General features: G+C 47.8%; 1 protein-coding gene across 2 annotated transcripts in view; it reads right to left on the bottom strand.

The window, feature by feature from the left end:
* MIS18BP1 (MIS18 binding protein 1) overlaps positions 1-16,884 on the bottom strand; it is a 197,536-nt gene that overhangs the window by 22,330 nt on the left and 158,322 nt on the right. For both annotated transcript variants that reach the window (XM_069734982.1, XM_069734973.1), the window contains 2 exons: positions 16,566-16,714; positions 15,754-15,896 (listed from right to left, as the gene is read on the bottom strand). In XM_069734982.1, coding sequence (XP_069591083.1) covers positions 15,754-15,896; positions 16,566-16,714 — 292 coding nt within the window. The remainder of the gene's footprint in view (positions 1-15,753; positions 15,897-16,565; positions 16,715-16,884) is intronic.

The raw sequence follows: 16,884 nt of genomic DNA on the forward strand, positions 1-16,884 counted from the left end.
GCAGAGCGGTGACGTCACCGCTCTGCTTTCCGGCTCACAGCCAGTACAGGAGGAGTGCAGAGCGCAGCGCTGGAGGACAGACAGCGGTAGGTAAGTATGTAGTGTTTGTTTTTTTTTACTTTTAGCATGGTAACCAGGGTAAACATCGGGTTACTAAGCGCGGCCCTGCGCTTAGTTACCCGATGTTTACCCTGGTTACCAGTGAAGACATCGCTGGATCGGTGTCACACACGCCGATCCAGTGATGTCTCCAGGGAGTCCAGCGACGAAATAAAGTTCTGGACTTTATTCAGCGACCAACGATCTCCCAGCAGGGGCCTGATCGTTGGTCGCTGTCACACATAACGATTTCATTAACGATATCGTTGCTACGTCACAAATAGCAACGATATCGTTAACAATATCGTTATGTGTGAAGGTACCTTTAGAGCCAGCAGGAGGGTGTAAACTGCAGGGGAGGAGCTATTCTTTATGTGTTAATTTAGTGTCCTCCTAGTGGCAGCAGCATAACACCCATGGTCCATGGTCCTGTGTTCCCCAATGAGGCGTAGGAGAAATCTACTTTTCCCACCTGTGGCGTCAGAGATAAACTGATCCAGCTTCTCTCCAAACAAACGACAACTCTGGTAAGGCAGAGACGCTAAGGACCTTTAAGAAGCAGAGTCCGCTCGCCATTCCATGAGCCACAATGCTCATCTAATGGGGACGGCGTGTGCGGCCGCAATAACCGGCACCATTAGCTGCTTCCAGGGAAGAGTGTACCAAATAATCTCCGGCTAGGGAGATCTGGTTTGCCAGGTCCGCTGCCTCCAGGATAAGGTCCCTATCCTGAATGGTTCTGGACAGAGTATCAGCCCAAGAGATCATAGCCTTAAATTCCTACGTTGCGGTGAAAGAGGGAGAGAGAGCCACGTTGGACGCTCCAAAAACTGAAGGGCCCAGATTTTCTGACGGTCAGTGGGATCTTTAATGGAAGAACCATTTGGCCAGGATAGGAGGGTTTTGTTGGACAGACACGATACCAGAGGAGACTCGGACCCTTCCTTCCGTATATCCGAAGAAAATAGATATTTCGCTTTAAGCGGTATCTCCATGCGAAGCATTTTTTCGGTCGCTCCCTGTGCCGCCGAATCATATCCCGAAATTGACCCATGTGCCTCCACGGACACTAAGTATGAGCTGATTCGGGCTGGAGCCAGTAGTAGGTGTATACTGCAGAGGAGGAGCCAATTTTTCATTATTCACTTAGTGGCATCCTCCTAATGGCAGTAGCATACACCCACGGTCCTGTGTCCCCCAATGAGGTCCTGTGTCCCCGCGGCTTCGGCGCTTGTGTACTTTGTCTGCCCTGTTGAGGGCAGAGCAAAGTACTGGTGTGCGAAGGTGCCGGGCCTCTCTGACCAGTACTTTGCTCTGCCCTCAAAAGCGCCGAAGCCGCGGCAGGAAGACAAGAAGAGGACGTCATCCTATGAAGATGGGAGGCGCTGGACCTGGACCGCGACGCCCATCGGACCGGACTGCAGCGGATCGGATTGCTGTAGATAAGCCCCTGATGCCGGTGGCCTTAGCTCATATACAACTTTTGGGGTGACAGATTCCCTTTAAAGGTGAAAATAGGCTTTGTCTCAAAGGGGTTAAAAAAAAAAATAACACTGCCGTATCATTGCTTTCAGAACGGTCTGAAAAATTAAAAAAACACCAGAATTATAGTTTAGTCGCCATACCACTGCAATAAAATGCATTAAGAGGTGATGAAAACATTGTTATCTACCCCAAAATAGTGTCAGTAAAAACGTCAACTCGATGAGAAAGAGAGGGGGCACCAAAGATACCAAGGGATCCAACCAGGTCTATATGATATAAACCATTTCAAAAAAGAAGAGAAAGAAATAGACCAAAAATCGGGGATCACCGGAGGCACGGATCAAGTAAAAAGAGCAAATTTTATTCAAAAGTGTATAGACGGACACAGAAAACCACATAGAGCACACATTAAAAACATTGGTCATCCATGTTACCTATACATGGTACACTTAGGCCCAAAATGGAGCCATCCCCCTGTATGAGCCAACTCCCCAGTATCAATAGATGACAAATATAAAGAAAATCCTTACTATTACCAAGTGTGATGTCTATGTGAACAGCACCTTATTTTATCAAAGAAATATTGAAGATATTGATTAAAGAGAGCTAAATGGTAAGTACACATATAGTCATATAGCTAGCACATTCAGCATGTGTCACAATGACTTGTAAGGAGATCCACGTTGCCTAGATGCACCATGTTATAATGAAGGCAATATCCATGGTATAAACACATGAAAAAATGAGTCATCTAGACATGAACCCCAATTGCCAATAAATAAAGATACATATAGAGATGTAGATAGCCAGCCCAGCTGAGGGCACAATCAGGTTCAAAGACTAATATATCTATTAGCAGAGTAAGTACGAGACTCAATGTGCCAAAGCTGCAGAGACTCCCATGCTGAAGAGGCATACACGCAGTTACCAGAGCCTCTGGGGCTAGATGACCAAAGCTCAATCACGGCATATAAAGTAAAGCCAAGGGCTGCTGGACACACACAGGACCACCTGGGGAGTGGAGACAGGGGGTACGCTGACCCGACGTGTGTCGCCACACTCAGTGGCTTCGTCAGGGTGCCTGACGAAGCCACTGAGTGTGGCGACACGCGTCGGGTCAGCGTACCCCGTCTCCACTCCCCAGGTGGTCCTGTGTGTGTCCAGCAGCCCTTGGCTTTACTTTATATGCCGTGATTGAGCTTTGGTCATCTAGCCCCAGAGGCTCTGGTAACTGTGTGAATGCCTCTTCAGCATGGGAGTCTCTGCAGCTTTGGCACATTGAGTCTCGTACTTACTCTGCTATGGCTAGGGTCACATTGCGTTAGTGCAATCCGTTTAGCGCTAGCGGATTGCGCTAACGCAATGTTTTATATGGGGCTGCGGTCGGGGTCGCGGTAACGTCCCCGCTCTCGCAGATCCCTGATCTGCGAGAGCGGGGAACGGACCGCGGGCGCGCCTCGGACGCTGCAAGCAGCGTCCGCGGCGCGCCAGGAATCTCCGGCGCGTCGCTAGCGCGTGCCGATCATGGCACGCGCTAGTGTAGCGCGTTCCCATTAGCGTGAATGGGCGCGTTAACGGACGCGTTGCACGGCGTTAATTTCGCCGTGCAACGCTGTCCGTTTAACGCGGTCCCATAACGCAATGGGAACCCAGCCTAATAGATATATTAGTCTTTGAACCTGATTGTGCCCTCAGCTGGGCTGGCTATCTACATCTCTATATGTATCTTTATTTATTGGCAATTGGGGTTCATGTCTAGATGACTCATTTTTTCATGTGTTTATACCATGGATATTGCCTTCATTATAACATGGTGCATCTAGGCAATGTGGATCTCCTTACAAATCATTGTGACATGCTGAATGTGCTAGCTATAGGACTATATGTGTACTTACCATTTAGCTCTCTATAATCAATATCTTCAATATTTCTTAGTATGATAAAATAAGGTGCTGTTCACATAGACATCACACTCAGTAATAGTAAGGATTTTCTTTATATTTGTCATCTATTGATACTGGGGAGTTGGCTCATACAGGGGGATGGCTACATTTTGGGCCTAAGTGTACCATGTATAGGTCACATGGATGACCAGTGTTTTAAATGTTTTTAATGTGTGCTCTATGTGGTTTTCTGTGTCCGTCTATACACTTTTGAATAAAATTTGCTCTTTTTACTTGATCCGTGCCTCTGGTGATCCCCGATTTTTAGTCTATTTCTTTCTCTTCTTTTTTTAAATAAAAATGTCAACTCGGAGCATGAAAAATAAGCCCTCACCCAGCCTCAGATCCAGAAAAATAAAAATGTTACAGGTCTAGGAAAAAAGCGACAAAAGATAAAAAATTCTTACAAATGTCTGAATTTTTTTGGACACTTAAAAAAAAGAAAAGAAAAACAATATACACGATTGGTAGCTGCGTACTTATACTCACCTGGAGAATCACATTGCCAGCTCAGTTTTACCATATAACGAACACAATAACTAAAAAAAACCAAAACAATTGTGTAATTACAATTTTTTTTTTTTTTTTTTTAAATGTAATCGTCCTTTGAATTCTTTTTTCTTACTATTTTCCAGTGCAATGCATGATAAAAGGAATGGTGCTATTCAAAAGTACGTGTCGCACAAAAAACAAGACCTTGTATGGCTATGGAGACAGAAAAAATAAAAATTATGGCTCTAGGGAAACAAAAAATAAATCGACGGAGGGTTAAGGGATTGAAATGCTGGTAAGAAAGAAAAATCCCCCCTAAGGGTATGTTTCCACGTTCAGGAAACGCTGCGTTTTTCCGCAGCATCAAAAACGCAGCGTCCAGATGTTACAGCATAGTGGAGGGAATTTAATGAAATCCCGTCTCCACTATGCAGGAAAAAAAGCATGCGTCTTTGCCGCGAAAACGCACATGCAGTGTGTTTTTTCAGCACGCAGAATGTTGCTACAATGAGCAAAACACGCAAGAACACCGCAGGTGACCTGCCAGTGACCTCAGATGCAGATTTGGTCAGGATTTTACCTGCATAAAATCCTGAAGCAAGCCTGAACGTGGACACATACCCTAAAAAGGGTTTATATCTACTAATGGAGGCACAGCTTTTTTAGGGGGATGTGGGCTTACCCCCTTCATGACCTTGGGATTTTCCATTTTTCCGTGTTCGTTTTTCGCTCCCCTCCTTCCCAGAGTAATAACGTTTTTGTTTTTCCTTCAATATGGCCATGTGAGGGTTTATTTCTTGTGAATCAAGTTGTACTTTTGAACGACATCATTGGTTTTAGCATGTCGTGTACTAGAAAATGGGGAAAAAATTCCAAGTGCGGTGAAATTGCAAAAAAAAAAGTGCAGTCCCACACATGTTTGTTTGGCTTTTTTGCTAGGTTCACTAAATGGTAAAACTGACCTGCCATTATGATTCTCCAGGTCATTACGAGTTCCTAGACACCTAACATGACTAGGTTATTTTTTATCTAAGTGGTGAAAAAAAATTCAAAACTTTGCTAAAAAAAAAAAGAATTTGTGCCATTTTCCGATACCCGTAGCATCTCCATTTTTCATGATCTGGGGTCGTTGAGGGCCTATTTTTTGCGTGCCGTGCCGGCGTTTTTAATGATAATATTTCGGTGCAGATACGTTCTTTTGATCGCCCGTTATTGCATTTTAATGCAATGTCGTGGCGACCAAAAAAACGTAATTCTGGCGTTTCGGATTTTATTCTCGCTACGCTGTTTAGCGATCAGGTTAATGCTTTTTCTTTATTGATAGATCGGGCGATTTTGAACGCGGCGATACCAAATATGTGTATGTTTGATTTTTTTTTATTGATTTATTTTCAATGGGGCGAAAGGGGGGTGATTTAAACTTTTATATTTTTTTCACATTTTTTTTTTTTACTTTTGCCATGCTTCAATAGCCTCCATAGGAGGCTAGAAGCAGGCACATCGCGATCCGTCTGCTACATAGCAGCAATCATTAGATCGCTGCTATGCAGCAGAAATGCAGGTGTGCTATGAGCGCCGACCACAGGGTGGCACTCACAGCTACCAGCGATCAGTAACCATAGAGGTCTCAAGGACCTCTATGGTTACTATACTGAGGCATCGCTGACCCCCGATCATGTGACGGGGGTCAGCGATGCGCTCATTTCCGGCCGCCCGGCCGGAAACGCGGTTAAATGCCACTGTCAGCATTTGACAGCGGCATTTAACTAGTTAATAGCGGCGGGTGAATCGCGATTTCACCCGCCGCTATTGTGGGCACATGTCAGCTGTTCCTTAGTATTGCACAGGGGTTGGAATCATCACCTGTGCAGATGATCACATTACCACCGATGCAATACTAAAGAAATCCTGAAAACCTGCACTGTTGGCGGCCCTCGAGGCCTGGAGTTGGGGACCCCTGGACTAGGAAGACATACTTCCATGAGAGGCGAGAGAAAGAGAGAGAGACATCCTGCAGGAGATTCCTGTAGGACACCTAGGACCAAGTTAAGGTCCCAGGCGTCTAAGGGCACTCTGTAGGGAGGTACCACGCGGGAGACTCCCAGAAAAAAAAGTTCTCACCCGCAGTATGGAAGCGCTCTTACGCTGAAACAAGATGGACCAGGCAGACATGCACCTGAGGGAGCTCGGCGCTAGGACAGAGTCCAGACCGGACTAAAGAAATTCCAAAATGGTGGGAACGGAGAAAAACGGAGGAGGCCGACCTCGGTCTCTACACCGATCAAAAAAGGCCTTCTATGTCCGATGATAGCTGCGCACCAACACTGGCAGCTGAGCATTAATCAAGGTGGGAACTACCTCATGGGATAAACCAGCTAGGGATAGGACCCAGGATTCAACGGCCAAGCCATCAAACTCCGGGCCCCTGAGTAATGGTGGTCAATCGGGCCCTAGGAAAGCAGGTCCGGTCGATCTGGTAGTCGCCAAGGGACATCTGCGATAATCTGCACTAATTCTGCGTACCATGCTCGGTGTGGCCAGTGTGGAGCAACCAGGATTACCAATACCCCCTCCGCTTTGATCTTCCTGATGGCCTTCGGAAGCAAAGGCAAAGGGGGAAACAGGGAAGATGAAACTGACTCTACGGAAGGACTAGAACATCCACGCTGATGGCTCTCATGTCCCGGGACCGAGCTACCAACTCAGGCACCTAGGCATTCGATCATGACGCCATCAGGTCCATGCCGGGGGTCTTTTAGTGTAGACAGATAGGCTGGAAAATCTCCGGAAGGAGAGACCACTCTCCCGAGGACAGGCCTTGATGGCTGAGGAAGTCCGCAGCACAGTTTTCCACGCTCGGGAAGTGAACAGTCGAGATAACAGAGTGGTTCCTTTCGGCCCAGCGAAGGATGTGTTCCACCTCGCGCATTGCCGCGGGTGCCCAATTTGTAAGCCACGGCCATGACACTGCTTGGTTAGGCACATGGAGAGGTGAGTCACTAGTGTCACGCTCCTGGATTTGAACTCCTGAGCCTGTGTTTTGTTGTTTGCTTCTCTGTCCACTGAGCCACTGCAGACATTCTGATTGAATTCGGATGGGACGGAGTGTTAGGAGACGATGGAACCGCCGCAGGGACACCCGGATCGCTCGGATCTCTAAGCATTGATGTGAAGACGTGACTCCAAGGGAGACGAACGCCTCTGAGCAGGGTGGTGATGGAAGACTGCTCTCTAACCCAGAAGGCTGGCGTTGGTAGTGACCACCAGCCATGGACCGGGAGGAAGGGTTTCCCTTAAAGGAGGGAGGACCATAACATCCACCACCTGAGTGCCTGATGATGTTTGACCCGTGGGGGGGGGGGCGGGGGAGTCTGTACAAGCGATAGAGGGAGAAGGGGCTTTTGTCACATGCATCGAAAAGCGCATGCTGTAGGGAACGTAGATGCAGCTAAGCAAATGGAAACGCTACCGTCATCCGTCATTTTCCCAAGGACCCTTCTGCCAAAGGGAACGAAGAGGTGGATGACAAAGAGCTCGGGCCCCTTGCTGAAGGGCCAAGACCTTGTCCTGAGGGAGAAGCACCAACCCCCGGGAAGTTTCCAGGATCATGCCCATGAAGTCAAACCGCTGGGCTGGAACAGGAGAAGATTTGCTGAGGTTTATCAAGCAGCCTAGGAGAGAAAAAGTATAGAAAGAAATGCGGATGCACTTCTCTCAAGCTTGGAAGGACGGTTCCCTGATCAGAGGGTCGTCTAGGTAGGACAAGACGACCAAGCTCCGAGAGTGTAGAATGGACATGACGGCCGCCATGACCTGTGTGAACACACTGGGGGCGGTAGAAAGGCCGAGGGGCAAGGCTGAGCTAAAAATGTTCTTCGCCAACGGCGAAGGGCAGGAACCTTATGTGAGGGGAGACTCCATCCTGAAATGCTAGACTGACAAATTTGTTCAGAGGCTTTAGCTCTTTTTTTTGGGACAGCAAACAGATTCGAATGGAAACTCTCCAACTTCTCGTTTCCCTGAACCGTGGTAATGCCTCAGTTTTGGTGGAGTGACTGGATGGCTTGGTATAAAGGATATCTGCAGCTGTCGGCGACCTGACCTTCTGCTGGGGATGGAATTTACTTTTCCCGCCTGTAGCATCCGAAATAAGCGAGTCCAGCTTTCCTATGAATAAGCGGCTGCTCTGGTAAGGCAAAGATGTTAAGGACTTTTTGGATGCAGAGTCTGCTCGCCAGTCCCTGAGCCATAGCGCTCTACTGATAGCTACTACGTTTGAAGCTGCGATAATTAGCCGCATCTATGGATGCATTTATCACATAGTCGCTGGCCAAGGAAATTTGATTTGCTACCTCCGGGGGAGACTGCTCTTCTGTATAGTGTGATACAGAGAATCTGCCTGGGATACCATGACTTTGGCCACCCATGTTGCTGCAAAGGAGGGAGCGGCTGCTGAGCCTGATGCCTCGAAAACCAAATGGGCGAGGCTGTCAATCAGGCGGTCCGTGGGATCCTTAAGTGAGGATCCATCAGGCAAGGGCAGACGAGTTTTGGAGGCCAAGTGGGACAGGAGGATCCACTGGAGGGGATTCTATCCATTGTTTGCGGAGGTCAGATGAAAAGGGATAGCTAGCCTCAAGGGACCTCTGACCTGAAAGCGTTTGTCCGGCCTCTCCCTATGCCGCCGAACTGTGTCCTGGAACTCATGGTGATTGGCAAACACCCTATGAGGACGTTTGGTCCTTTTGAAGGACACCGCGTTATCCGCGTGGCTAGAGTAGGTTCCTTCTCAACCTGCAACAACTGTCTGACGGCCTGGATGAGACTATCTACTGTTTGTCTGATAAACCGGAAATTCTAGTTCAAGGGGCTCATCAGACTCGTACTCAGAGGCTTGTTCACTATTAATCCCTGCAGAGGGAGAGCGAGGAACGGAGCATACGGATGCCGAGGCGCCAGAGGGCCTGGGAGATGTGCTATGTATCCGTTTCCTAGTGCCTGTGTCTGCTTTAAGCGAGAACGGCCCCCTGCAGGCCGACTGATCCCGAAAAGTAGGGGAATTCTCTAGATAGGCGGATTAGTACTCCAGCTCCCTCAGAGACCCTAATGGGATTCAATTACCTTAATTAAGGAAGCCAAGAACTGGACTGTGATAAGGACGAAACCCACTCATGGGGATTAGCCACAGTGGGATCGTTTGCGGCGGATGAGACAGCTTTCAGTTCGGTGATGATCACACTGTCAGAGAGCATCATGCCATCTTTCAGAAATGCGGTTGAGTGCGGCGGGGGGCTCCTGTGCGCATTTGGGATTACCGGTTTCGCCTAGTGGAAAATTGTGTCCGCTTGATGAAGCAGCCCAACAGGGGGACTCGAGTAATTTCCATTATATATACTGCAGGGAAGGCTATGTATATATCTATGAGCACAGCTCTCAGGGAGCGCAGCCCTACAAAAGAGTGCAGTAGAGCGCTATATGTAAAAAACAAGGGGGGCCTGGGGGAAGGGTAGCTGAGCACTTACCTTCTTTGGAATGCACTACCTAGGTTAATACGATTAATCCCCAATCCCCACAGTTTTAAGCGTGCCCTAAAAACTCATTTGTTCAGATTGGCCTACCGCCTCAACACATTAACTTAACGATCCCTGTGTGACCTATCATGAAAAAAAAAAAAAAAACAATCAGGTTCCTCGTATCATGTTCTCATACACTTTATGCAGTTAATAGCCCTCTGTGTCTGTACTGTTACATACTTCGGCAGTTAACTGGTTCATGCAGCTTTACAGGAACACCTGAGCCTTAAACTATGGCTGGTCCGAATAACTAAAGCAATTGTTACCATTCACCTCTCGTGTCTCCCCTTTTCCTCATAGTTTGTAAGCTTGCGAGCAGGGCCCTCACTCCTCTTGGTATCTATTTTGAACTGTGATTTCTGTTATGCTGTAATGTCTATTGTCTGTACAAGTCCCCTCTATAATTTGTAAAGCGCTGCGGAATATACTGGCGCTATATAAATAAAATAATTATTATTATTACCTGTGCCCAAGACAGCCTTGTTCCTTTGCAGTTGCGGTATTCTGTGTTGGAACTGCTGCGGAGAATTGTAGTCCTGTCCTCCTGGGCTTCCTGGAGCAGAAAGATGGCCGCCAAGATTAGGAAGGCGGCACGCGCAAGTGGGCTGAGCTACCGGCTTGCGGCCTAGCAAAGACCGAAGCCGGGGAGTAAATTAGCGGTGCCCGGCTGGGAAACGTGACTGGGCCCGCAAAGCGCACCCCTAGATCTCCAACTTACCCCAGAGCCAAAAGGAGGAAGTGCTGAGTTTACTTGCAGGTACAATGGGGACGGTGCAGGAACCCTCCCATCCACCATCCCCTTTTATAAGGGAGGTGGAGACGGACCGTCCAGCTCCATGCATCACCGCTGCTCAATCAGTGGTGGTGCAGTGGGAGCAGCACGGACACCATAGGGGCCTCTGGGCATCCCAAGGGTTCACTCCCTTAGGATTGAACAGAGCTGTAGCTTGGCTCAGAAGGGGGTACATGGAGGAGACACTCCATGTTCCTGTCTGTTGCTGGTGCGGGGAGATGGCACCTTGAAGGGAACAGTCGCCCCTAGTATAGCTCAGGCCTGGATCGTTGCAGGAGAGGATACGGGGAGGCGACACTTGCCGTGCTCACCTGTTGTTGATTGGGGAAGATCGGCCTCTTGAAAGGGTCCGTCGCCCCTATATTCCTCGTGGTAAAAACTGGAAAAAGATAAAAGTTCAAAAAAAGGAATAAAATAAGTATGGTCTGAATAGCAGACCCCGTGTGCCTCCTACGGACACTAAGCATGAATTGGTTCTGTCCGGAGCCAGTGGGTGTTGTATACTGCAGAGAAGGAGCTAACCCTTTTTTTGTATTCACTTTGTGTCAGCCTCCTAGTGGCAGCAGCATACACCCATGGTCCTGTGTCCCCCAACGAGGCGAAGTAGAAAGGGGCCGTGAATTGATAATGATCCCCCTGGATTGCAAACCGTAGGAATCTGATGCTGAAAAACAGGAATGTGAAGATAAGCATCCTGAATGTCTACACAAAAAAGAAATTCCCCAGCTTCCATGGAGGCAATTACCGAAAGTAGCACTCCGTCCTGAAATGGCGGGTCCGAACATGACGGTTCAATCATTTGAGGTCCAAAATGGGACGGGGTGATCAGTCTTTCTTCGGGACTACAAAAAGATTGGACTAAAACCCTGAAGAGCGTTCGTTCCAGGGAGCGGGTACGATTACGCCTGTGCGTAGTAGGGAAGAGACGGCTTGAAGAACCCCTGGGGCATGAGACGGGACTTTTGGCGGGCAGGACAGAAAGAAATGTCTTCTGGGGGGGGGGAAGAAAAGTCGATTTTGTAACCGAACGTAAATATTACTCTGACCCAAGCATCGCCGACAACCATGTGTCCCGGAAGAGAATGAGCCGGCCTTCCACCCTGGAAATATTCCCGGGTGGGGGTAACCCGTCACATAGAAGAGAACCCGTTAGAGCGGGACACAGATGGCTTGGAGGAATGACCCTTTGGCCTCCGGTGAGGTGCATGTTTGAAGGATGGTTTCTTCTTTTCCCCTGGGGCGGAAAAGCAGTCCTGTTGGAAGTACCTGAAGAAGAGAAGGGCCGAAAGGAACAAAAAGGGCAGCGACCTTTTTCTATTGAAAGGATGTTTAGGTCTGTACTGTGGAAGAGAGGTGCTTTTCCCACAGGTAGCATCCAAAATCTTCTGATCCAGTTTGGACCCAAATAGTGAGAGACTTTTTTGAGGGTGGATCAACATTCCACGCCTCCAACCAGAGGGTGCAGCGTATAGCAATGATGTTGCCGTTTGCCTTGGCGGAACAACTGGCCATATCCAAAGAGGTGGCCAGAAGATATTTGCCGGCATGGGCAATCTGGTCTGCCAAATCTGCCATCTCATCCGGTGGAGCTGCCACTAGGATGCCCTGGCGAACCATTCTTGCCCAGGCAGATATGGACTTTGCCACCCAGGTGGAAGCAAAGAAGGGACAGAGTGAGCAGCTTCAAAGGCTGATTTAGCCAAAGCCTCAATCTGCCTATCCGTAGCGTCCTTAAGAGAAGCACCATCCGGTAGAGACAAGACTGTCTTGGAAGACCAGCGAGAAACCGGCGGGTCCACCTTAGGGGACTCTGCCCATCTAGCAACGAGGTCTGGGCTAAAGAATGTCTAGCTGCTTCCTTCCCGGTAAGTGCTTATCAGGATGTTCCCAGTGTTTGGCAATAATCGCTACAAATTCCCTGTGATTGGGATAAGTCCGGGAAGGACATTTTATCCGCTTGAAGGAAACGTAGTGCTCTCGAGCATGTGCCTCATCCTCCTTTAAATTCAGGGTTTAGGTAATTGCCAATATAAGGCTATTGACCATATCCTGCATTTTTAACACCTAGTCCGAATCGGAGTCAGATTCAGACTAGGAATTCGGATCCGACCCAAAAGCCTTTCCAGTTCTGCATCCAGTTCCCTGGGTCCCTCTGCATCATCTAGGATGCTCCCATCACCCCTTCCCCCGCCCCCTTCCTCGGAGGCGGCTTTTGGGTCAGATCCAAATTCCCAGTCTGAATCTGACTCCGATTCGGACTAGGTGTCAAAAATGCAGGATATGGTCAATAGCCTTATATTGGCAATTACCCAAACCCTGAATCTAAAGGAGGATGAGGCAGGATATGGCACTTTGTACTTGATCTGTCCCTGTGAATTTCGAGGTCAGGTGCATGCAAAATCACGGTGAGAGGCGTTTGGAGCACTGGTGCGGCAGACAAATGTGGAAGGCGTTCCAGGACCATAACCAGGGACTGTGATACTTTAGTCAGGTCAGAGACCGACTGTGATATGGCAACAGCCCACTCCGGATGGTGCAGAAGATGGTGTCAACCTTTACTAAATAGGGGGGAGGCCACCGCTGGTGACCACAGTCTTCCTCTCAGCCCTCTCCAAGGAGATGGGTGAGGTGGGGAAAGGCAAAGGACTGGCCACCGGCGGTCACCTTGAAGCACCCCTGAGGGTGACAGGGAATTAGGTCCTGCCTTGCGAGCTCGAGAGTGGGCGATGTGGATGACACCACACTGCTCTCTCAGTCGCATAAATGTGGAAAAACAGGGTGAGAAATTACCTCAGGTTACCCTGAAGATGAAGAGCCTGAAAAACAAAGGAAAAAGATTAATAAAACACAACAGGTGACCTGTAAAGGAAAACTGCGGATCTGGGATCAGATCCAGGTCCGCCTCCTGAAGACACTAAGCTTGAACTGAAGTACTTTGTGCTGGTCGGTGGGTGTACACTGCTGAGGAGGAGCCATTTTTATCTTTTGCCTAGTGTCAGCCTCCTAGCGACAGCAGCATACACACCATGGATACCTGTTTCCCCTAAGAAAGCGATAAAGAAATCACACTTTAAGTTTGCAAATCCGTAATTACATTTGCACAAATATTGCTTTTTATTGAAATATGTTAACCCCTTTCTGACATTGGACGTAATATCCCGTCGAGGTGGGGTGGGCCTGTATGACCACCGACGGGATAGTACGTCATACGCGATCGGCCGCGCTCACGGCAGCTGACATACGGCACTATGTGCCAGGAGCGGTCACAGACCGCCCCCGGCACATTAACCCCTGGCACACTGCGATCAAACATGATTGCAGTGTTCTGGCGATGTGATCACGTTACGGCGAGGGTCTCTTACCTCCTCCTCCCTGCAGCAGGCCCGGATCCAAAATGGCCGCTGCATTCGGGTCCTGCAGGGAGGTGGCTTCACTGTGCTTGCTCAGAGCAGGCGCCGGGAAGCCTCCAGGAGTGCACGTCAGATCGCTGATCTGACACAGTGCAAAGCAAAGTGTCAGATCAGCGATCTTACACTTTTTTCACGGCTCTGCGTTATAAACTGTAGTGAAACACTTGGGGGTTCAAAGTTCTCACAACACATCTAGAAAAGTTCCTTGGGGGGTCTAGTTTCCAATATGGGGTCACTTGTGGAGGGGTTTCTACTGTTTAGGTACATTAGGGGCTCTGCAAACGCAATGTGACGCCTGCAGACCATTCCATCTAAGTCTGCATTCCAAATGGCGCTCCTTCCCTTCCGAGCCCTCCCATGTGCCCAAACGGTGGTTCCCCCCACATATGGGGTATCAGCGTACTCAGGAGAAATTGGACCCCAAAAGTTCTTGTCCAATTTGTCCTGTTACCCTTGTTAAAATACAAAACTGGGGGCTAAAAAATAATTTTTGTGGAAAAAAAGAATTTTTATTTTCATGGCTCTGCGTTATAAACTGTAGTGAAACACTTGGGGGTTCAAAGCTCTCACAACACATCTAGATGAATTCCTTAGGGGGTCTACTTTCCAAAATGGTGTCACTTGTGGAGGGTTTCAATGTTTAGGCACATTAGTGGCTCTTTAAATGCAACATTGCGTCCCATCTCAATGCCAGTCAATTTTGCATTGGAAAGTCAAATGGCGCTCCTTCACTTCCGAGCTCTGCCATGCGCCCAAACAGTGGTTTACCCCTACATATGGGGTATCAGCGTACTCAGGACAAATTGTACAACAACTTTTGGGGTCCAATTTCTTCTCTTACCCTTGGGAAAATAAAAACTTGGGAGCGAAAAGATAATTTGTGTGAAAAAATATGATTTTTTATTTTTACGGCTCTGCATTATAAACTTCTGTGAAGCACTTGGTGGGTCAAAGTGCTCACCACACATCTAGATAAGTTCCTTAGGGGGTCTACTTTCCAAAATGGTGTCACTTGTGGGGGTTTCAATGTTTAGGCACATCAGGGGCTCTCCAAACGCAACATGGTGTCCCATCTCAATTCCAGTCAATTTTGCATTGAAAAGTCAAATGGCGCTCCTTCGCTTCCGAGCTCTGACAAGCGCCCAAACAGTGGTTTAACCCCACATATGGGGTAACGGTGTACTCAGGACAAATTGTACAACAACTTTTGGGGTCCATTTTCTCCTGTTACCCTTGGTAAAATAAAACAAATTGGAGCTGAAGTAAATTTTTTGTGAAAAAAGTTAAATGTTCACTTTTATTTAAACATTCCAAAAATTCCTGTGAAACACCTGAAGGGTTAATAAACTTCTTGAATGTGGTTTTGAGCACCTTGAGGGGTGCAGTTTTTAGAATGGTGTCACACTTGGTTATTTTCTATCATATAGACCCCTCAAAATGACTTCAAATGAGATGTGGTACCTAAAAAAAAATGGTGTTGTAAAAATGAGAAATTGCTGGTCAATTTTAACCCTTATAACTCCCTAACAAAAAAAATTTTTGGTTCCAAAATTGTGCTGATGTAAAGTAGACATGTGGGAAATGTTACTTATTAAGTATTTTGTGTGACATCTCTCTGTGATTTAATTGCATAAAAATTCAAAGTTGGAAAATTGCGAAATTTTCTAAATTTTTGCCAAATTTCCGTTTTTTTTTTCCACAAATAAACGCAGGTAATATCAAAGAAATTTTACCACCATCATGAAGTACAATATGTCACGAGAAAACATTGTCAGAATCACCAGGAACTGTTGAAGAGTTCCAGAGTTATAACCTCATAAAGGGACAGTGGTCAGAATTGTAAAAATTGGCCTGGTCATTAACGTGCAAACCACCCTTGGGGGGTAAAGGGGTTAATGAGGTGCACAGTGCACCCCGGGCGTGGCCAAGCAGGTCAGGGCCTCATCTCAATGACTCACTTATTGAAAGACGACAGCATTCCTGGAGTGATGTGTTCACACTGGGGGGTGGTGGCGAAAGGACACACGGGAGTTGTGGGCGTGACGGGGTGCAACTGCTCCAGGATGAAGTCGTCATCGCAGTTCATGGAGAATGTTGGAAGCTAGGTGGGTACAATAAGAGTACAAAATGCGGATTATACAAGGATAGCATTAGCAAGAACAACATGCTTAAAGGGGCGGTCTAAGGTAAGAAAAACATGCTGCATTCTTCCAGAAAAAAGCCACAACTGTCCATGGGTTGTGCCCGGTATTACAGCCTTATTGCAGCACATGGGGCTGTGACGCTACATGCAACCTGAGGACAGTGGTGCCAATTAGTGATGAGTGAGTGTACTCTTTGCTCGCGTTTTCCAGAGCACGCTCGGGTGGTCTTCGAGTATTTGTAACTGCTCGGAGATTTAGTTTTTGTTGACGCAGCTGCATGATTTACGGCTGCTAACCAGCCTGAGTACATGTGGGGGTTGCCTGGTTGCTAGGGAATCCCCACATGTATTCAAGCTGGCTAACAGCTGTTAATTATGCAGCTGAGGCAACGAAAACTAATTCTCCGAGCACTAACAAATACTCAGAGACCACCCGATCGTGCTCGGGAAAACCAGAGCAACGAGTATACTCGCTCATCACTAGTGCCAATTTTAAGAGAACACGGCATGTTTATGTAACATTATGAAGAGGGTCTGCTACATGCCTGCCTGCCTCCTGGGAGCAATAGTACATCTTTATCCCTTAATGAAACACTCCCTCATCACTTACATGTAAGTGTGTGTTACCTTTATTTTCTTGCCCTGGAAAATGTTATCGCTGAACAGATCGTCGTGGTCGTCTTTTGGTATCTGATCCAGGAATTCTCGCATCTGCTGCTTCCGTTTCAGAGTCCCGACTTTTGCTGTGATTTTTACCGCCTCCTTATGTTCATTATCTGGCGAGAGAGAACGAGAAATGTTCATTATAGGCCAATCGCAAGGAGCAGGTGACGGGCGGACAGACACCATTAAAGACTGTCGGCCAACTATTCCTCCAAAGCCCTCTATGCTGGCCCCAGCCGAGCGTGCATGTACAAGAGTGTGCAGGCAGGAATAAGCCGCTGCC

Source organism: Ranitomeya imitator, chromosome 1 (assembly GCF_032444005.1).
Source record: "Ranitomeya imitator isolate aRanImi1 chromosome 1, aRanImi1.pri, whole genome shotgun sequence".
Taxonomy (NCBI): Eukaryota; Metazoa; Chordata; class Amphibia; order Anura; family Dendrobatidae; genus Ranitomeya; species Ranitomeya imitator.